The sequence below is a fragment of the Ornithorhynchus anatinus genome, chromosome 1 (assembly GCF_004115215.2).
Source record: "Ornithorhynchus anatinus isolate Pmale09 chromosome 1, mOrnAna1.pri.v4, whole genome shotgun sequence".
Classification (NCBI taxonomy): Eukaryota; Metazoa; Chordata; class Mammalia; order Monotremata; family Ornithorhynchidae; genus Ornithorhynchus; species Ornithorhynchus anatinus.
In genome coordinates this window covers 60,101,091-60,123,180 of record NC_041728.1, presented here as the reverse complement: position 1 = coordinate 60,123,180, position 22,090 = coordinate 60,101,091, and the positions used below count along the sequence as shown (strand labels likewise).

Genomic DNA, 22,090 nt, shown 5'->3' with positions numbered 1-22,090 from the left:
TGATCATGGTCTGACGTTCTCAAGGCCAGTGCACTCCCCTGTCCTGTAGGTTTAGTCCTGAGGAATGGACAGGTCCTGTACAGATTCCCATTAGAAATGGAAATCTCCAGCAGAAAAAACTCCAAAAACACACTTTCTCCAGCCACCTAAACTGAAGTGATTCTCAAATGGCTTTAGCCTGTGAACCCCCTCTGGGGCTGCCTCCTCCCCTTTCCCTTCCACCCCACCCAAAAATGGGCTTGGAACTCTGCTGGGGAGGAGGTGAGAGCGAAAGGAAGGATGGCCATTTGGCCCACTTTGGAAATGATTAAATGGGAGTGGAAAGGAGGGAGGGAGAGTTGCGGAATAAAAAATGCGGATGGGGTTGAGGGCGGGGAGGGAGGATGGGGAGAATGAGGGATAGGGCACTGTAGGAACTCCCTGTTTTGCGTTCTTGTCTCTTCTGCCTTCAACCCTTTGTTCATGCCCTTACTCCCCCCCCGGAACTTTCCTCTCCTTCACAGCCTTCAGTCCACAGCTCTCCCCATTGTCAAATCCCCTTCTGACATCACATCTCCTCTAGGAGGCCATCTCCAGTTGATTTTTCTTCTTCCCAGGCTATGGCCATTTGCTTTTTGCCACCTCAGCACTCCTGCACCAACTACATACTTACAGTTCCCTAGCACTTCTGTACACATCAACCCACCTAGGTTGGAAGCTTCTAGAAGGCAGGTATCGTGCCTACTTACCTACTGCATCTTCCCAAGGGCTTAATACAGTGCACTGCACACCGTAGGTGCTCAATAAATAATGCTGATTGACTGACTAAGGGGGAAGAGGGTGACCAGGAGGGTGGTGAGCCAGGACCGATCCGGGGATAGAGGACTCAGTGCTCGGACTCCCAATTTGTGAAACAGTCATTTGGTCTGAGTAGCAATCCTCCTTTCAAGACCCCCATAATGCAGGGAAAACAGTCCCCCAGGGTTCCCCAGCAGAGAGAGAGACCTACTCACCTGCTTCATCCGGTCGAAATCTAAGGCGTCCATAGTCACATCATTGCCACCACTCACAGGTTTCATCCTGGGGTTGGAGCAGGGAAAGAATCAAGAAAGGGCTTGCCTGTCTCTACAGTGATGCTGACGGAATGGCATCATCATTGACCACCCTGCCCTGCCCCACCAATCTACCTCTGACCCCTCCATGTGGGCCTCTTATGGATATTGGGACCCTAGGGCTCTTAAAACTTTCTCCTCCCTCTCAACCTTGCCTATCCCCATGTTTCACCTCCCAGACCACAGGACAGGGTGGGGCCCCAGTGACAGTAGGGGGTAATGGGAGAAACAGTTCAATTCAAGACCCTTTTCTAGGTCCTCAGATTACACATGAGTGGAGAGAATTCAAAATGATACCATTATAGGGGGTCATTTTCTCAGTTTCCTTTGCCCTTCCTCACCTTTTCCCTTCCCATCAGCACTAGTTGGCTCTTCTCCACCCAACCCAACTAGCTTTTTTTTTTTACGGTATTTGCTAAGCACTTACAACTTTCCAGGCACTGTACTAAGCACTGGGGTAGAAACAAGATAATCGGGTTGGACACAGTTCCTGTCCCACAAAAGGGTTCACAGCTTTAATCTCCACTTTACGGATGAGATAACTGAGGCACAGAGAAGTGAAGTGACTTGTGCAAGGTCACACAGCAGACAGGTGGGAGTAGAACCCAGGTCTTTCTGACTCCCAGGCCTGTGCTTTATCTACTAAACCATGCCGCTTTTCCATTTCATGCTTCCTCCCCAAGACCAGGGTTTCCTCAGCCTTCCTGAATGGCTAGAGCACACACATCCAAACGATGTTTGGCCCTGGCCAGGATGTTGACTCTTGGGAAGTGGGAAGGTGATGGTTGGGGAGATGAGGGCCTAACCTCTTTGGAAAAGGAGAGGAGTTGGCCAGCTGCTCCCTGGTCCCAGATAGTGAGAAGGTGTTTATTTTATTTATATCAATGTCTGTCTCCCCTTCTAGATTGTAAGCTCATTGTGGGCAGGGAATGTATCTGTTTATTATGCTCTCACAAGCACTTAGTACAGTGCTCTGCACATAGTAAGTGCTCAATAAATATGATTGACTGTCTGACTTTGGATCCCATAATGGTGCTTGGATTCACTGACTCCGGCTTGCCCCTGGTTCTGTGGTTTTTGCCCTGGGCCATGCCGGGCCACCAGTACAGCTGACAGGGTGGATGAGGTCATTGCAGAGGCAGAGGCCACAGAAACAGGGGATCAGCCCCAGTGTCCACACGCCTAGTCTCTGGAGCCTGAACTGGCCTATGAGGGCCCTGGCTTCTTTGGGCTGGGGTTGGCATGTGTCTCTGAAGCAATGCCCTTCAATCTTCCTTCACTAGGCATTACTTTCCCTTCATCCCCCGTGCCAGGACAGTCCAAACTGAGGGCACTATCCCCAGGCTTTCTTTTTCTTTCTGTTCCCCTGCTCCGCCATCTTGTCTTCGATCGAGGCCCAGCTTGGGGCCGGGGTAGCCCCAACACACCAGGAGGCTGTCACAAACCTGCAGCTCCAGCGACCCCGGTACATGGTGCTGTGGCAGGCCCAGTCAGGGTGAGGGACTTCCAGAATTTCCTTCCTTTCCCACCACTGGGTTCTAACTGGTGCTGAGCCGAGGAGCCATGAGGAGTCACAAGGAGCCAGCTCAGAGACCAGCCCAGATGAAGCAAAGGAACCTGTGCACCTCAGCAGGACCCCTAACCACCCCTCTCACCCTTGGTCCCTGACCCTGGGCGCCTCCCACACAAACTGATCCTGCCCTGGGAGTCCCCGCACCGTTAGTCCAGCAGGACCTGGTGGTCCAGCCCTCCACCCTCCAGGAAGCCTTTGGTGGCTGGACCCCAAGTTCATTAATTAATTAATTCATTCAATTGTACAATGAATACATCATTGAGCTCTTATTGTGTGCAAAGCACTGTACTAAGCTCTTGGGAGATTCACTCCTGAGGCCTGAGCCTATGGTTTCACTTGGCCACGGGTGGCTGCAGGGTGGCATGCCAATGCCCTGGCTTTTCCAGCCCACTGTTTCCCATTCCCAGCCTGCCAGAATGGAGACTGCAGCCCCCTTCCCCATCCCCCTGGTCCTGCTTCTTGCTCCCCTCCCCCCACCCCACCACCCACTGCCAAGTGATAAGGGCCAGGGGAGTGATGAGCGGTGGGATGGGAGTGGAGGAGGACAGCAGCTATTCCCCCCAAGAACTTGTGGACACAGGGCAGCCCCGGAGCCCTTGCTCAGTACCTAGAGTGTGGCTGGGACTGTACGGGACTCTTAGCTTCTGGACTCTTCACCACAGATGGCGTTCTACGGCAATGGAATGAGAAAACAAGTGAATGGCAGTCACCCGCCTGTCCCGGACCTCCCACCCCAGACATCTTGCCTGAGACACACACTCACCGAGACAGTAGCGAGGACACTGGTTTCTCCACCGAGTTGCTTCTTTCCCAGGGTTTCTTCCCAGGGTCTGCTGGGAAAGCGACGGGGGAAGGGGGAAGGGCAATGGCAGTGACTGTTTTGGGGGATTCTGGAGAGGTTGGCCTGCCGGCCTACTCTCTGAGGGTGACTTCCTTCTAGAGCCGTGGGACGGGGCTGACGCAGGATGTCATGGTGGATTTGGGTCGGTGGGGCTGCTCCCCAGAGTGGGGACATTTTCCCCTCTGGCTGAGCCCCTGGTCTGGTCTCTGCCAGTCCTATTCAATAGTGAGCACCATTCTGTGGACAGACTGTGTTGGACCAGGCCGGGGTCACCTTAGGAACATATGGTAAGCTGGGGGGAAGGACAAGCCATGGAGCATGCTAGGGGTGCCCAGGGAGGTGGGAGTGTGGGTGTGACTGGGGGCTTTTTATAGTTCAGCTATGAAAACATCCGGAGAAGGAATGGTCCATTTTCCATTTAGGGTTGGTCCAGCCTGGGCAGACCAGTGCTTGCGGCAGGTCAGGGTTGTGGAAAACACTTGAATGACCAGGTTCATGGAATCTCTGGGCAGTAATTTATGCTCAGCCCACAGGACTGGTCCCTTCTTGAGCCTCCTGCTTCTTCCCATCCTGTATCCCCGTTAGATGCAGGGGAAGGGAAGTCTTCCCTTCTGGATGAGACGCTCTGCCGCAAGACTCTCAGCTAATGCCATTCTTTGTGCCTGTAGTGTCCCCATATCTGTCCCCTTCCATACCAGTGCTGCTGTCTACTTTCAGGGCACAACGCCCCTCCCTTCCTGCAATCTGGGGACTTTGCCTCAAAGTAGAGAGGAACCAAGCAGTTTCCTCTCCCAGCAAGGAGCAGGAGGTGATTCCCCCCCATGCCCATCCCCCCACCCCCACCCAGCCACCAGCCTCTCGTCTGTCCCTATGGCTCGCCGCCCTCAGCCCTCTCCTCAAGCCACCATCTACTTTGATACCTGAAGAATTCTGTGTCTGGCTGGGTCCTCGAGTGATGGGGGATGGGGAGGGGCTAGCATCTTCCTGAAACAGAACAAAATGGAGGTGTGGTCAGTTCCCCCTGAAACCATCTCGGGGCCAAGCCTACCCAAGAGCCTGGCTGCTTCTCCTCCCAGTTCTGACCCTGATCAAAAAGGCATAGGTTTGGCTTGCCAGTTTGGAGCAAAGGTAGGAATTCTGATAGCTGGCTTTGAGCTCCCTGGGGGTGAAGGGAGAAGCAGGCGAGGGAGGTGGTGGAGATGCTTTTTCGAGAGTTTTTTGAGGAAGGGCAGTAGGCAGTGATTTGCCTGGAATGGTTCAAGTGTGGGCCATCCTGGAGGCAGGGAGTTGGAGTATATGAGCTTCCTAGCCCCTACTCCCAGGGACTGAACAGGCATGAAGAGTCACCCCGCCTCAAGCAAAACTCATCTCCTATCTTCCGTGCCACCCCTGTGCTTTCCCAATGGCCTTCTGGGCCTCCCCACGTACTGGCTGTTGCAAAGTTTCACCCTTCCAGGCACCACTAAGATTACATTCCATGCTCCCTGTCAGCCCCTGGACTGACGAAAGGCCCTTTCACATTGAATAGGGCCAGGACAGGGCTTTTTCGACCAATGTTGAGAATGAAGACTTCAGGGTCTGGTCCTGACTCCCTCCCAAGCGGGGTGGGCAGATATGCATGTCTGCAGACCCCTGGAATTCCACCCAGGCAATTGGGGAGGGGAGGACGGTGCTTACATTTTGGCTTTCATCTTCCTTTCTCTCAGCGGGCTTGTCCGTCTGGGATGCTGCTTTTCTCCTGGGCATGGGGGAGATAGGGCATGGTCAGTCTGGCTGCTGGCCCTTTGTTCCAACCCTGTTTCCTCAAAAATTGTCACCTGGCAGAGAAAATCCCAGCCCTTCTGGGCTTGGTGGCTTTGAGGGGAATTTGAGGTGCCCTGTCGTGGAAACAACCAAACTGTGAGGGGAGACCCCTTCCCACAGCCCCAGCCCTGGCCTAGCTCCAGATCCATGACCACGTGAAGGAATGGGGCAGACGAGCTGGCTAGTCCTTTTCCCTGTCCCCCAGACATGTGTTGCTCTCTGGACCTGTTCCTTGTCCTTGCAACATGGCAAGATTCTCAAGCCCTGAAAGAATGGTGCTTTGACTTTCCCAAGGAGCTTTCCCATTGCTCGTTTCACTTTGTCCTCCCAAGATCCCTGTGAGGGAGGGAGGGAGGGCACTTTATCCACATTTCACAGATAGGGAAACTGAGGCTCAGGGAAGTAAGTAACTTGTTCAACAGGATCACACAGTTAGGGTGCTGGGAGAGCTGGGACTAGAATCTGGGTCCTCTGACTCCCAGACCAGTGGAACACTGTAAGCCACTGCTCTGCCAATCCCCACTCCAGGGTGTGAGCGGTGTCCCTGGGTGGTCAAGTTCAGATTGCCCCAGTTTTAGGAGAACATGGGGAGAATTGGGAAGCTGCTCCCTGGTTTGGGCCTCTCTTGACAGCGGGAGGAGGGGTTTGGAGAGGGATGGGGAAGGAGCCCTATTAATGCCCCATCCACCCGAGGTGGGCACCAGCTTTAGGCGTGGGGCTACAAACCTTTTTGCCAGTAATTTGTTCATTTCTTCCATGAGCCCACCACTGCCACCACCGCTACTCGTCCTACTGGCATCAGTCTTCGGGACCCCGCTGGGGCTGGATCCCCCAGACCCATCTTCTGGCTTTAAGACAGAGACCCCCCCAGGCATGGTTACAAGAGGGACTCCCGGGAGCTGGGGCCTGGGGAGCTCCAGCAGCAGTCATCAGGAAGAGAGGCTCCCTCCCATGAATCACTAAACAGAAACGTGGCACCCCTTGACAAGAGGCCTGGGACAAAGCGGGGCCGTTTCTGTGACAGAAGGGCACCCTCCCGTCCCCTCTAGCTGCTCCCCATGTCCCAGCCCCCTGCCCCAGGATGCTCACCCGCTGGACCCTCCTCAGTTTGGCACCGGCCAGGGCCGCAGCAAGCCCCGACACGGAGCCGTCGTCCAGGCCGGCCCCCTGGCTTCCTCCGGCTGGCAGCGGGGGTGGGGGAGGCGGCGCGACTCCCGTGGGTGGAGGGGGCACTGGTGGAGGTGGTGGGGGCGGGGGTCCGCCGGAGCAGGCGGGGGTAGGGACTACCGATGCCGGATGTCCCGGTGGAAGGGTGGGACCTGGAACAAAAGGAGGCAAAGAAATGGTTTCTGTGGCCCCTGGGGTGTGTCAGGATGGGAAGAAATGAGATAGGATGGCAAGGATTGGGCGAGGGAGCAGCCACATCTGGCTTCTGGTGCCCCCAGGTGTGGCCAAGGTGGGCCGAGGACAACAGAGGAAATGGGGAAGTGCCGCATGCCTAGGCCAACTTCTGGCGTGCAATCACCCAGTATTCCCGCTAACTCCTTTGGCCCGCTCCCTGCCTTGGCTGGGGTCGGGTAGATCTTCCTCCTGCCTCCCGCAACCTTCCGGAAGGAAGCACTCAGCCATTACGGGAAAGGGCAGAGCGGTGCTGAGCACTGCCATTCGCTCGGTGGGGACTGCACTGGGAGTCACATTGGCTGGCTCATCTTCATTCTAAACAGGGAAAGGTTCAGGAGTCCTGGCCGAAATGGGACAGGGAGTCTTCCTCGAGCACCTCGAGGGCAGGGACTGTGTCTTTTATCCCCACTGTACTCTCCCAAGCCCGCATAGTATATATAGTACATCACTCTCCAACATGGCACCCTGTACCCAGGGCCCACTACAGAGTTCTTGGCACAGTAGGTGTTCAATAAATACTATTCACTGACTGGTCAATTATACCCCACCTTGATTCAGACATTCTGTGAACATCTCCCCTGTCCCAGAAGAACTTCAATGTGTTCCATTCCTCTCCACATCAAGCAGAAAGTCCTGACCTTCATCAGCTTTAAGATGCTCAATCAGCTCTCCCTCTCCTACCACTCCTTTCTCCTCTACCACTGTTTCTCAGCTTGCACATTTTGCTCTCCTCAAGCCAACCTACTCTCCATGCTTCATTCTCTTCTCTACCATGGCCAACCTTTGGCTCATGCCCTCCCTCCTGCCTGGCACTCCCTCGTTCTTCACATTTGCCAATCTACCATTATCCCCATTCCCCAAAGCCCTTCTGAAATCACATCTCCTTCAGGAGGTCTTCCTGGATTGAGTTCTAATTTCCTCATTTTATATCCTCTCAACAGTCATTTCAGCACTTCCCCATTATAGAAACATTTGGTTACTCCCATCACCCCTTAAGCACCATGAACCTATCTTTATACTCTCTTACTTCCTCCTACCTGTAATTTATTTTAGTGTTTGTCTCCCTTGCTAGACTGTAAGCTCCTTGAGGTCAGGGATTGTGTCTATGTTCTCTATTGCTCTCTCCCAACTACAGTACTCTGCCCTGAGTAAACCCTCAATAAAACCCTCAAAGCAGTGCAGACTAGTGGAAAGAGGATGGGTTTGAAAAGAGGATGGGTCTGGGAGACAGAGGACCTGGTTTCTAATCATGGCTCGGCCACCTACCTGTTGCGTGACCTTGGGCAAGTTATTTTACTTCTCTGTGCCCCAGTTACCTCATCTGAAAAATGGGGATTCAAAACTCGTTCCATTCTACTTAGACTGTGAGTCCCATGCATCTACCCCAGCACTTAGTACATTGCTTGGCACATAGTAATTATTATTATATATTATTATAATGTACCATAACTATTATCATTATTGCTCTTATTAAAATAGAGAAACAGTATGGCCTTAGAGAAACAGCATGGCCTAGTGCAAAGAGCCCAGGTCTGGGAGTCAGAGGACCTGGATTCTAATCCTGAATCTGCCAATTTCTGGCTGTGTGACCTTGAGCAAGTTGCTTAACTTCTCTGCGACTCACTTTCCTCAACTGTAAAATGGGGATTAAATCTTTCTTCCTCCAATTTAGACTATGCACCCCACATGGGACAGGGACTGTGTCCAATCTGGTAAACTTGTATCTATCTCAGTGCTTAAAACAGTATTATCCAATCTGGTAAATTTGTATCTACCTCAGTGCTTAAAACAGTACTGCCCCATTTTAATATCTGTGGCTCCGTGGAAAGAGCACGGGCTTTGGAGTCAGGGGTCATGAGTTCGAATCATAACTCTGCCACTTGACAGCTGTGTGACTGTGGGCAAGTCACTTAACTTCTCTGTGCCTCAGTTACCTCATCTGTAAAATGGGGATTAAGACTGTGAGCCCCACGTGGGACAGCCTGATTCCCCTGTGACAACCCCAGTGCTTAGAACAGTGCTCTGCACATAATAAGTGCTTAACAAATACCAACATTATTATTATTATTATTACTTGACACCTATGGTGAGCGGTTAACAAATACCACTATGGGCAGGGAACATGTCTGCTAATTCTGTTATATGGTACTCTCCCAAGCACTTTGTACAGTGCTCTGCACATAGTAAACCCTCAAAAAAACCCCATTGATTGATTAATTTAAAAAAATAAGCAAAACAGTGACTGACTGAATGGGAAAGTCCTGCTGCTAGTCTCCCGCATTGGCAAATTGGATACTGGGGTAGAAGAAAGTTTTGCTACTGAGTTTGGGGCTAGGGAGAGAGACTGAAGAGCTAACTGAGGCCTAAGGTGGCAACAGTAGTAGTTGAAGTATTAGTAATTATTAATGTTCACTAGGTGCAACTCCCTGTCCTAAATGCTTGGCAAAGTGCAACACTGAAAAGTGATGGGTTTCTTGCTCCCTAGGAGCTTAGGGAAGACAGGAATCAGTAATATTTATTCACACCTCCTGAGTGTACAGTCCTGTAATAAACATAATTCTGATATTTCTTAAGCACTTACTATGAGCCCAACACTGTACTACACACTGGGATAGACACAAGATAATCATTTTGAACACAGTCCCTGTCCTGTGAGGGCTCACAGTCTAAGGAGGAAGGAACAGCCATCTAATCACCATTTTATAGAGCAGGAAACAGAGGCACAGAGAAGTGAAGTGGCTTATCCAGGGTTATACAACAGGCAGTGGTGGAGCCAGGATTTGAATTCAGGTTCTCTGATTCCCAGGCCTGGGCTCTTTCCACTAGGCTACGTTTCTTGCACTTGGAAGGTACAACAAAAGCAAGGCAAATAATTCCTCCCCTCAACGAGTTTACAATCAGAAGTGTTTCAGCTATCGTAGTTGAGGTGACTCCTTGTAGGCTGGGAACATGTACTCTGTCCAGTATTTAGAAGAGTGCCCTACACAGTAAATATCACTGATTAATCAACTGGCCGATTGATATTGGCAGTGAAAAGCAGGAGAAGACGTGTTTATCATCTGGGTAGAAAACTAATAAGCATGAAAGGAAATGAAGAGACTACGCCAGTTACACCCCAAGGAGAGAAATCAGTCAAAGCGATTAAGGAAGAGGAGAGTCTAAGCCGTAAGAGGTAGAATGTCAATTAATCAATTAATGGTATTTATTGAGTGCTTATCTGTGTGCAGAACACTGTACTAAGTGCTTGGGAGAGTAAAATATAATAGAGTTGGTTGAAGTGTTCCCTGCCCTTAATGAGCTCCAAAATGGGGGTTCTCTTTCCTGCCTGAAAGGACCCCAGAATTCAGAACTCCTCTTGCTTTAACTACAATCCTATAGTCCCCTTAGCTGGTTACAATCTGTTTTCTTTTCAGCATTGCTCCTGACTCAGGATCAGGTCTATTACTTTGGCTCTCTAGACAGAGACACATTTTGGAACTCAGGGACAGAGCTGACAGTCCAACAATTCAGTATGCAGAACATAATCATAAACAACCATTCGGGGAGCACTGCTGTACTTTCCAAAGAGCTTTCATGTCACATATACTTTTATCCTTACAATATCTTTGTGAGGTAGGGAGAGGAAGGCATTTTTGGCCCCATATTATGGGTGAGGGAATTGAGACTCACAATTACTCAACAGGCTAGTGACAGAACTGGGATTACAACCAGGACTCCTGGTCTCCAGGCCCATCCTTTTTTCAGTAGGCCATGTGGATGCCTATGAGAATGGCCCAGTAGAAAGAGAATGGTCCTGGAAGTCTGAGGACATGGGTTCTAATCCCAGCTCTATCACTAAACTGCTCTCTGCCTCATCTCTAATATGAGGTTTCAATACCTGTTCTTCCTCCCCCTTAGACTGTGAGCCCCATGTGGGACAGGGATTGTGTCCGACCTGATTATCTTGTATCTACCACAGATCTTAGTGCAGTGCTTAACATTAAGTAACCTTTAACAAATACCTCAACTGTCTATTATTATTAACCAACAGCTAGGAATGACTTTTTATGACATTCCAGCCTGTTAGTAGACATCCCTTAAGTTAGCAAATAAGTTAGTTCATTTTCCCACACTGTTCTCAGTGATAAGGGCCCGGGTCATGAAGAGTTCAGTATTCAAAGGACCTGGGGTTTTACGTGCAATAAGGCAGCAGCTTATTGTTATTTTTCCAGAAGGCTGAAGTCTTCTGCCTTTTGCCAAGGCGCTGACCCAAACAATCCCACTGTCACAAAGGGGCAACTCACAACTGAAGGGGTTCAGGTCCGCTCTACCTTTCTGCCCTCCCCCTCCCCACCCCGCGACCCTCTGCCCACAATCTCACAAGCTCTTCACCTTTGAAGCCCTACCTTCCTCTTCACCTCATGATTCCAAATCCAAAGGCCAGAACAGCTTCTGCCAGCTAGATGGGGTGTCTTTTGTCTGAACCACTTATGAAAAATAGGTCAAAACCGGAACAGCCTCTCCCCATACTTGCCACACCTGCCTTTCCCCTCATCTCCTGTTCAAGCCCATAACAGGGAAACAAAAGACTGATGCGATGTTGGGGACCTGGACCACATTGGCACGAGGTGTTGGGGGGGAGCAGGTGAGGGTCACACACCCTGCAGCACATACCTGTGGTTGAGGTTCTTCTCTCCAGTGATTCTTGGCGCTGCTGCTGCTGTTGTTCCATCACCTGCCTATGGTGGGCACAGCTGTAGCTTCATTCCCTCCTCCCCCCACCCCACCCCTCCCATCCCCACACCACCCCCGTCTGCTCGCCAACCAAATATTGGGACTGTTGGTCCCGGCGAGCTGTATGTCCCGTCACAGAGACCCAAGGATTGAGGCCTCCGGAAACGACCCGTATTCTGAACCCTCTCTCCGCAGAGGCTCCCAACGGGAAACCAAATGCCGGCATGCTTAAGGGGTCCTGAGGGCCAGTAGATCACTTCCAGGGAAACTTCCTCATTCCTTTTCCATGGGAAAATCAGTCCATATGTGGAACCATACCAGTCTTTCTCCTTAGACCTTCTACCTCGACCTCAGCAAGGGCTGCGGAAAATCTAGTCTGGAAATTCATTAAAAATCAACTATTTAGGACACCTAAAGTAATCAGGTCTTTTCATCCTGGAGGGCGGTCCTAGGCAGTATGGAGGGCGAGGAAGCAGTAGGACTGAATTTAGCCTGCCCGGGCCCCAGAAGCATACTGCATTTGTAGATACATCCTTCTGCCGAGTGTGACCCTCCTCTACATAGTCTCCTCATTGCCAGCTAGGCCGAGTGAACACTCTGACTGGGAAATAAATACATGTTGCAAAACAAATGTTCCTTTGAAAGCATTTTAAACCAACCTCAAAAGTAGAAACGATTTAGTGAATTACAATAACTATCTTTCGTTCATGGTCTCGGCAGTGTCACGGATGAGAATTTGCAGACACCCCACTAGAGGGCCTTGGCTCCAAGACACCACCTACTAAACGTTAAGGGCAGCAAACCTCCTCTTGGTTCCCCTTGGATTTAGGCAAGGGACCGGAAAACAGCAAAAACTTCTAGTTTCCCTCAAATTTAAGTGGCGAAACATGATGTATCCTGGAAAACTGCAGGTCGTGAGGTCGATGGTCTGGTGGGCCCCCAGGAATGTGAACTGGGAGATGATCTTGGCCACCCCGTTGGGTAAGCGGGGTGAATCCCCCTTGCTTGCAGGCGATGGGACATTCAGACCCGAAATCTGCGGCCACCAGCACTTGGGCGGGGCTGCAGTCATTACCTTCTCTGCACTTCCATTTCGTCCGGAGAGGGCCCATTCTGCACCTGGCGCTGGGTGGGAGGGCCTGTGGGGCAGGAAACACAAAGATGCGCCAAATGGTGAACTGCGTGAACAGGAAACAGAGCCACTGAGGGAATCTATCAATCAATCCATCAGTTGTACTTACTGGCGCTTGCTGTGTGCAGGGCACTGTACTAAGCACTCAGAATGGTACAGCATAACAGTATAAACCAACAATAACAATAATAGAGACATTCCCGGCCCACAACAAGCTACAGTCTAGAAGAAGAGCCAAGCTGCTGGGCTAGGGGAAATTCACCCCCTGACATTCTCCGCCAATGGTCTCTCGGACCCAGGAAGTTCTCAGTCTTCCGCGAACTCTAGTCCCTGGTCTGACACTCCCTTTTGGCATCATTAGTGACATGATTTATGGAACCCACGGAGGGCCTGAATCACAAAATGACTGTGCTCCCAAACTTCCCTGCTGATAATTAGAGGGGAGAATCAGCCAAAGTAAACGAATCAGGCTGAATCAGAATGATCAAACATCCTACTTCGGGGGAAGCAGGCACAAGTGGCGGATGAAAGGATAGAAAAGGCCGTTTGGAAGTGAGGGAGAATGTGGGAAGGGACAGGTGACTCGGCGGTTGAGAGAGAGGGCCAGGATGTGGATGGTTCTAACTGCTCCTCAATGCAGGGATGTTTGGGTGGGCTAGGGGTGCTGGGGAGACCAGGCTCCCTGGGCGTGTGGGCCAATGGCTCAGAAAGCCACACAGGCAAGAAGCACAAGATGGCAGGGGGCTGAAGTTTAATTCAGAGAGACCAGAGGTGCTGTCACCACAGAACACGATGATGGAAAGGGAAACTCCACAAGGAGAATTAGCATTAGCTATGTTAAAACTCCCAATCATCAGCCTCTGGGCTCTCCATCGACTGGCTTCCTCTTAACTAACTGCTCTCCCCTCCACACTCCTCCCAAGCCCATCTCCTAACTTTTCCTCCACAGCCATCAAAACATGTCCCTTCCCACCTCTGAGGCCCCTCTACAATGCCACCTCCTCCAAGAAGCATTCCCTAATTAATCCCCACCCTGTGCTCCACACTTTCTGTCATGCCACCTCTTTAGCCTGTTCAGCATTCTGATGTGCTCACCTAATTAAAATCCTAATTAAAAACCTCCTAAGATTATATTTCCTCCAGGAAGCCTTCCCTGATTAATCTCTCATACTCCCCATCCTATTTTCCCTCCCGAAGCATCATCCAGGCACTTGAGTTGGTACCCACTAAACACTTAGTGATTCACCCCACCCCTCATCCCCATAGCATTGTATTACAATAGAGTATGGAGTAAGCCCCTCAGGGGCCTTACCATCTAGCAGAGGGTAGACAGACACTATAGTAAATTACAGGTAGGGGAAGCAAGCAACAATAATGATACCTGCATAAGTTCTTAGTACAGTGTTCTGCACTCAGTAAGCACTCAATAAATACCACTGATTGATTTACCCGCTTATATTATATTACCCGCTTATATTATAGTGACTTACTTATCCATTTGCTTACCATTTAAATTTACTCTCACTTTTTTTTACTTCTTTTCCTAAATCTATTGTTTGCCCTCCTTATTGGATTGTAGCTTCTTGCCAGGGGAGATTGTCTTACCCTTTGGTATACAGTACAATGAAATAGAGTTGGTAGACATGATCCCGGCCCATAAGGAGCTTACAATCCAATAGAGTTAAAGTGACCACTTCAGACAAATGTCAGCTAAGTATGTGATGTCATTATGCATAACACTGGGAGTAGAGTGTAACGTGATAATATCTTAAGCACCATTTTGTGGCACTACAATGATTCTGCACGATCTGAGGACATTTTTCTGTGAGAAGCCTGATTCCCCAGCTTGCTCCAGAGCCTTTGTGTTTCTCTCCCAGGCATGAATTAACTCTGGAGCCATATCCACGCCATGGAACTTGGCAGCAGGATCTGTGGAAAATAGGATGGGGAGTATGAGAGATTAATCAGGGAAGCTTTACGTTGAGAAATTTAAAAAGGCTTAAAAGTGCCTGGTTCAGTTTCAATACCAGACAAGAGATAGACTAGCTGAAACCTGGACAAATGGCCAACCTAAGGTCAATGCTGTCTGTGAATAAGAAGTACTCAGTCAATACTGTTGACGGCGATGTCAATGAGACTCTAAATAAATGTGGTACAAAATCCAATCCATTCCCCAAGCATAACACCTACTAATCAGATGCAGTGGGGAAAGGGGGGGTTGGGGTGAGGGGGAGTGAGAGAGAGAGAGAGAGAAAAGGGGAGAAGAGAGAGGAAGGGAGTGCGAGAGGTGCAAAAGAGACAGAGAGCAATTTTCCAGAGAATTATGGGAAGGGCAGACTTATCTTAATATTTGGTCCATCCCATATCCCCCACCTTCGATAAAATCAGGTGCCTCTGTCTTCTCTGCTACTGAAACAGTCAGTGGACCACTTGGTTTCTGTAGGCCAAACAATTTGTGGGGAAGCAGCTTGGTCTTTTGGTTACAGTACGGACGCAGGAGTCAGAGGACGTAGGTTCTAATGTTGGCTTTGCCGCATGTCTGCTGTGTGACCTTGGGCAAGACACTTCACTTCTCTGTCCCTCAGTTACCTCATCTGTAAATGGGGATTGAGACCGTGAGCACCATGTGGGATAGGGACTGTGTCCATCCTATTGCTTTGCAGCTACCCCAGTGCTTAGAAGAGTCCTTGGTGTTTAGTAAATGCTTAACAAATACCGCAATTATTATTATTATTTTTACTTTCATATAGCAACACTGTGTTATCTGGCCAATGTGGTTTCAGAACAACACACCTGCTTTCTTCTGGAGGATCTCCCAGTTTGCTCCAGCCTTGGGGATTGAGTTTCCCCATGCTTGTGGGGAGCAGCATGGCCTAATGGAAAGAACACGTGCCTGGGAGTCAGAAGACCTGGGTTCCAATTCCACCTGCTGTATGACCTTGGGCAAGTCACTTCATGTCTCTGTGCCTCCATTACCTCATCTGCAAAATGGGGATTCAATACCTGTTCTCCCTCCTGCTTACACTGTGAGCCCCATGTGAGACCTGATCATCTCATATCTACACCCAGCACTTACTACAGTACATGGCACACAGTAAGCACTTAACAAATACCTCAATTATTATTATTGTTATCTGGTGGCCCCATCCCAGATCCTAACCAATGGAGATGCCCCCGCTTCCACCCCCATTCAGCCACACCCCTGGACTGTATATTTGGCTTTGGGTCTAGGTCCTTGAGCTGGTCAGATTCACCCAGGCGGGTCTGCAGGCTAGGCAGCCAGCCCAAGGAAATAGCAAACTAACCCAACGAACGAGCGAGCATCAGACCAAGTATCTCCTGCAGTGCCACTTAATGCTGGTGGTTAATTGCTAATTGGCTAAAATTTCCTCAGTGAGTTCCCAGTGGGCAAAGACCATGTCAGAGTCAGCGTCGTGGGACATTTCCCTGGAGAATATATTCTCAGTGCTAAACAAATATCAGAAATAATAACCTGCATGTGCTTGCTGGTAGAGAAACTCCCCATGGCATGTTAAATCAGAGCCTTCTGGTTCTCTGCATCTAGATCTACAGGTGACATGCTCAGGCGATTCAGGCCCATAGCCCGTGGAGGTCCTGCCCACCACACTTGGGGATGGAGAGGTCCAGCACAAGTCAGGCTGGGTATGGGTGTAGGGGGCGTCACTCAGGAGCACTGGGGAGTCTGGTCTGGGGCTTCTATAGGGGCTGCAGCTCACTGAACGGCATGCCCCCACCTCTGACCTGCTGTCACATGCTGCCTTTAACCCCTGCTCCTGTATCCCCAGGGATTTCAGCTGGGATGAGGAAATGAAGACCTCACTGAAACCTGGGGAACTTGGCAGAGGGAGTCCCTGTCCCAGCTGGTCAGGTGGGACTCAGAAACAGGTTGAATTTGAGGGGAGTTGAGAGGGAGGGGACAGGGAGAAACTGTGCTGAGAATCTCTTCTCCCATTCCACTCCCAGAGATCAAATCCAGTGGCTCCTTCTTTCTTAATGTTGCTGTCTGCCACAGGAAGTCCATCACTTCCACAGGTGGCCCAATTACTCTTCAGGTACTCCAACATCTCCACAGGTGGCCCACCACCTCCACAGGCAGACCACTTTCTCTTCATTGGTCCACTGTTGCCACAGATAAACCACTACCTCGATGGGTGACCCATTTCCTCCACAGGAGGTCTGCCACCTCCACAGGTGGCCAACTTCCTCTATAGGTGGTCCAACACCTCTACAAGTGGCCCACTTCCTCTAATAGAGGTCCATCTCCTCCACTGGTGGTTCACTTTCTCTACAGGTGGTCCACCACTGCCACAGGTGTCCGGCCACCTCCAAAGGTAACCTAATTCCTCTACATATGGTCCAACATCTGCATAGCTAAACCACTACCCCTACAGGTGGCCCACTGCCTCCCCAGGTGGCCTACTACCACCACATATAGCACCCACTACTTCCTCAGGTGGGCCATTATTTCATCAAGTGACCACTACCTCCACAAAAAGAGACAAGAGTTTAGCATAGGGAAAGCCATCACGGGTCACCAGAGTGGAAAGTTAGGGATGTTAGATGGTCCATCCCTCATCATGAGGTTTGGGGTCCAGAAGGGCATCCTAAAAGTCCAGGAGTTCATTCCAAGGTAGCCCGGGCACCTTCGGAGCTATTCCAGCTCCTCGAATACCAGGGTGTCTAGGTTTAAGGACAGGAGCACTGGGCAGGTGGAATGTTTCCCAGGTACAGGGTTTGATCCCCAGATTTGACACCCCAGCCCTTCTTGTTCAAGCCCTTCTTGTGCCCACCCTAGTACATCCTGACCCCCGGCCCTGCTGCCCAGTTCTTCCATCTGTGACTCTCAGGCTGGTGGTCACTGATGGAGGGGTTGGAGTGAGCAGACAGCACATGTAGAAGCCCTGCCTCAGGGCAGGTGCCTTTGCACATGTGAACTCCCCTAAATTCCACCCAAGAAAGCCCACATCTCTCTTTTCTGCCTCTCCAATTGGCACCTTTAAAATTTTTCTTTAAAGAACAAACAAACAGAAACAAAATTCTGGGTTGATTAAGGAAATAAAGGGTTTCACCTGGAGGAGCCAGGGGGCCAGCATTAGGATAAAGGGCTTCTTCTCTCCCCTTCAGTTTTGGTGAAAAGCAGGTAGCAGCAAAATTTTTCTACTTCCCCCAGCCTGGGGGTGGGGGTCCTGGCAGGGAAGCCCAGGGCCTATGGGTCACCCCAAATTTGCATTGTGGGGGTGAAGTCATTAGCTTTGCCCCAGATGCTTGGCTGAGGCACAGAGTTGTAGTCAATTTGTCTGGTCAGCATGTTTAAGTTTCCCATTCTTGGCCCTGAGTCTGTGGGGTTGGGTGATGTGGGGACAAGCTAGGAGCTCCTCTGGAGTCCACGAGAAAAACTTTTAATGCCCCACTAGGTCCTAGACTGTAAGCTCATTGTGGGCAGGGAATGTGTTGACCAACTCTGTTGTACTCTCCCAAAAGCCTACTAGAGTGCTCTCAGGCATGCAATAAGTGCTCAATAAATATCATTGATGATGATGATAATAGAATAGGGGACATCCCAGATACTTGACACACCTGAGACTCAGAAGGAACTGGGTTCTAATCCTAGCTCCACCACTTGTCTGCTGTGTGACCTTGGGCAAGTCACTTAACTTCCCTGTGCCTCAGTTACCACATCTGTAAAATGGGGATTAAGACCGTGAGCCCCATGTTAGACATGGTCTGTGCCCAACATGATTACTTCGTATTTTCCAAGCACTTAGTACATAGAAGCATTTAACAAATACCATAAAGAAAGAAAGAAAGATGACCCACATTGGGTTCTGAGGCCACCTGAGGGCCTTGTGCCTCCTTGTTAGGGACTAGAGTGGGGGCTTCACTCCCTGGAAGCCATAGCCCCTTGTAACTGTGCCCCAATATGCCATGCACTCCAGGGCCATGCCCCCTCAAAGTCAAACCCTTAGAAATCACATTCCCTGGAAAGACAGGCACCTAAGAAAGTCACATCCCCTGTAAACTCCACCCCAAACCAGGCACCCTGGAAAGCCACATCCCCTGGAAGCCACACCCTAAACTATCTTCTCAGGAAAGGAGGCCATGAAACTATGCCCCTGGAAAGCCAAACCTCCTAGATGCCATGCCCCAAGTCCACCCTGTAATGATAATAATAATAATTATGGTATTTGTTAAGCGCTTACTATGGGCAAAGCACTGTTCTAAGCACTGGGGGGATAAAAGGTGATCAGGTTGTTTCACGTGGGGCTCACAGTCTTAAACCCCATTTTACAAATAAGATAACAGGCATAGAGAAGTTAAGTGACTTGCCCAAAGTCACATAGCTGACAAGTGGTGGAGTCGGAATTAGAACCCATGACCTCTGACTTCCAAACCAGTGCTCTTTCCACTGCCCAAGAGGTGACCCTGAGTTTACCTGCTAAACTGTCATAACAAACTGACCCTGCTGATCCCTCGGGGCTCTTCCTTCCCCTTCCCTGCAACCCAGGGGGAAGCAGATACACTCAGCTGCTGGAATATCCCCATATCTTTGAGGCCCCTTCCACAGAAAAGAATACCCAGATCCACAGAGCTCATTAGTCATTTAGTTGATAATTAATACAACTATTACCAACAATACTAGCAACATGGGTAAAACATTATTATGTGTCAAGCACTATATTAAGCACTGGGGTAGATCAGCTCAGATATAATCGCTGTCCCACCTGAGGTTCACAGTCTGAGGGGAAGAGGGAACAGGGATTGAATCTCCAATCTATAGAAGAGGAGACTGAGGGTCAGGAAGGTTAAGTGACTTGCCCAAGGTAACACAGCAGACAAGTGGAGGAGTTAGGATTAGAACTCAGATCATTTGACTCCCAGGCCTAGACTCTTTCCACTAGGCCAGGCTTCATCCCAATAGGCCATGTTGTGGTGTTTGACAGGAGCTCGAGTTTTCCTTTCCCTTCTGGCCTGGAGCAGGCAGGATCCAGGGTCCTGCAGGTAACATGCCCCTGTGCTCACCCCTCACCCTCTAACGGAATGGGGGGAATTAAACACAGGTTTGGCAGCTCCCCAGCCAGCAAAAAGAGGTCCCACTGACCCTGGGCCTTCCTTGACCTGGGGAGGTGTATTTGTAGAATCTGGACTTCACCTGCATCTCTGGTCAGCTCTCTATCCCTTCCTGCCTTTTATTGTCTCCCACTACCAATCAGATCCAGGAACTCAATGGGGACTAAATGCTTCCCATGGTCTTCTTTGCTCCCCTCCGGCACCAATAACCCAGAAATTCTTCTGTAATGAAAAACTGGAGTTTTTATTTAAAACATTCTCCATTTCCCTTGCCAGTTCTAGTGATTTTGCTGAGAAGCTCTTTGCTGGAGCTTGGTGGACTAGAGAGGTAGGCATGGCTGTTGGCTTTAGAGTGGGCACTGGCAATGCCTGGCACTTGGGTCAGAACGTGGCACACCAGATCTCTGGCCATGGCTTAGGGGCTCTTAAACTGTTTCTAAGCTGCTACTGCCCACCCCAGGGGGCACAGTGGGCACCATTTCTCTACTCTTCCCAGCCCTGCCTCAGTTCAGGTGGAGGGAGCAATCTAGGGTTGGTGGCACAGGTAATAATAATAATAATGATAATAACGACTGTAGTATTTAAGCTCTTACCTTGTGCCAGATACTAAGTGCTTGTACTAAGCACTGGGGTGGGTACAAGCAGATCAGGCTAGACAGAGTCCCTGCCCCACATGAGGATCCCACTCTTAATCCCTATTTTACAGAGGAGGTGACTGAGAGAAGTGAAGTGACTTGCCCAGGGTCAAACAGCAGAGGTGTGGTAGAGCTGGGATTAGAACCCAGGTCCTCTGACTCCCAGGCCTATGCTCTATCCACTACGCCACATTGCTGGCAGCTACTATGCTCTCTTACTTGCTGTGTGTGCTCCTCACCCACCATCTCCACGATCCTTTCTGGAATCGGGGAATTGGGGGTTCAGCTCCTTCCAGAGATGAGGCTTCTGAGGGTCTCCAGGGAGGGTCCTCTCAGTCTGAGCCCAGACAAGCAACCAGGGCAATTTCCCAAGCCAAGTGAGCCTTGGGCCTGTCAGATGGCTGGGTGGAGCAGAAACCAATAACTCAATAACGTTTCAATTATGCCCCAATGAAGCAAGGTGAACCTGCCTACCACCTGTTCCTGGAGTTCTGCCCATCATCAAAACACTGAGGAGTGATTCACACCTGCTGCCTCTCTCCCTCTCTCCCCCTCCTAAATCCGGGTGCAGGGACTATGTTGGATCTAATTATCTTGTATGTTCCCCAGCACTTAGTATGGTGGTTGGCATAGAGTAAGCACTTGACAAATATTGTTATTATTGCTATTATTGCATTCATTAAGTAGTTGGCAGAAAGTAAGCACTTAAATATTATTATTACTATTAATGTATTTGTTAAGTTGTTACTATGTGTCGAGCACTGTTCTAAATGCTGGGGTAGATACAGGTTTATCAGGTTGTACATAGTTCCTATCCTGCACGGGGCTTGCAGTCTAAGTAGGAGGGAGAACAGGCACTGTATCCCCATTTTACAGAGGAGGAAACAGACACAGAGAAATTGAGTGATTTGTCCAAAATCACATAGGGGATTAGAAACCAGCTCCCCTGGCTTGCAGACCCATACTCTTTCTGTCAGACCATGCTGCTTCTCAAACTATTATTATTAATATTACATCTTAAAAAGAAAACATGGCTTCCCGATCACTCAGAAAATATCCCACCACTGGCAGGGTGGGCTCAACAGGCCATCAGCTTTCGGATCTGTACCCGGTTTCGCCTCCATCCATGTGGTTGAATCCTCCTACTGCCTGGGCCAAAATCTGGGTTGAGGGATTATAAACTCCTCATGGCCAGCTTTTTCATCTACTAAATCTATTGTATTGTTCCCTCCCAGAGTTTAGTACAGTGCTCTCCCCACTGTAAGGGCTCAATAAATATTACTGATTGATTGATTGAAGGAAGGTGTTTCATCTAGTTACACCCAAATGTCGCTGGATTAATGTTCTAGGGAGAGTTTTGAGCCCCATAGCTGCAGCCTCGGTTATTTTTGTATTTAGACTGCGTTTAGATTTTGTTTAGACTGTTAGCCCGTTATTGGGCAGGGATTGTCTCTGTTACCAAATTGTACATTCCAAGTGCTTAGTACAGTTCTCTGCACATAGTAAGCGCTCGATTAATAGTATTGAATTAAATTATTTAAGCGAGTGCTACGAGAGCCAACAGAACCAGTGATGGCTGTATGCAGAATGTCTCTAAAATTGTCTAGTTCCCAGAAAAACTCTGGGCTGCAGTGGCAATGACAGAATAACTCATGGATGGATTATTAACATTATTATTATTATCGTTATGGCATTTTTTAAGCACTTTCTAGGTGGCAACCACTGTTCTAAGCACCAGGGCAGATAAGAGCTAACAGGTTTGGCCACAGTCCGTGTGCCACACGGGACTCATAATCTTAGTAGGAGGATAAA

At 49.8% G+C, this 22,090-nt stretch overlaps 1 protein-coding gene across 3 annotated transcripts in view; it reads right to left on the bottom strand.

Moving 5' to 3' along the window:
• Positions 1 to 22,090, bottom strand: part of EVL (Enah/Vasp-like) — a 162,272-nt gene that overhangs the window by 7,988 nt on the left and 132,194 nt on the right. For 2 of the 3 annotated variants that reach the window (XM_029070418.2, XM_029070429.2), the window contains 9 exons: positions 12,498 to 12,561; positions 11,363 to 11,427; positions 6,398 to 6,627; positions 6,035 to 6,156; positions 5,183 to 5,243; positions 4,426 to 4,489; positions 3,428 to 3,497; positions 3,272 to 3,334; positions 993 to 1,059 (listed from right to left, as the gene is read on the bottom strand). In XM_029070418.2, coding sequence (XP_028926251.1) covers positions 993 to 1,059; positions 3,272 to 3,334; positions 3,428 to 3,497; positions 4,426 to 4,489; positions 5,183 to 5,243; positions 6,035 to 6,156; positions 6,398 to 6,627; positions 11,363 to 11,427; positions 12,498 to 12,561 — 806 coding nt within the window. The remainder of the gene's footprint in view (positions 1 to 992; positions 1,060 to 3,271; positions 3,335 to 3,427; positions 3,498 to 4,425; positions 4,490 to 5,182; positions 5,244 to 6,034; positions 6,157 to 6,397; positions 6,628 to 11,362; positions 11,428 to 12,497; positions 12,562 to 22,090) is intronic. The other variant, XM_029070426.2, reaches the window with a different exon arrangement.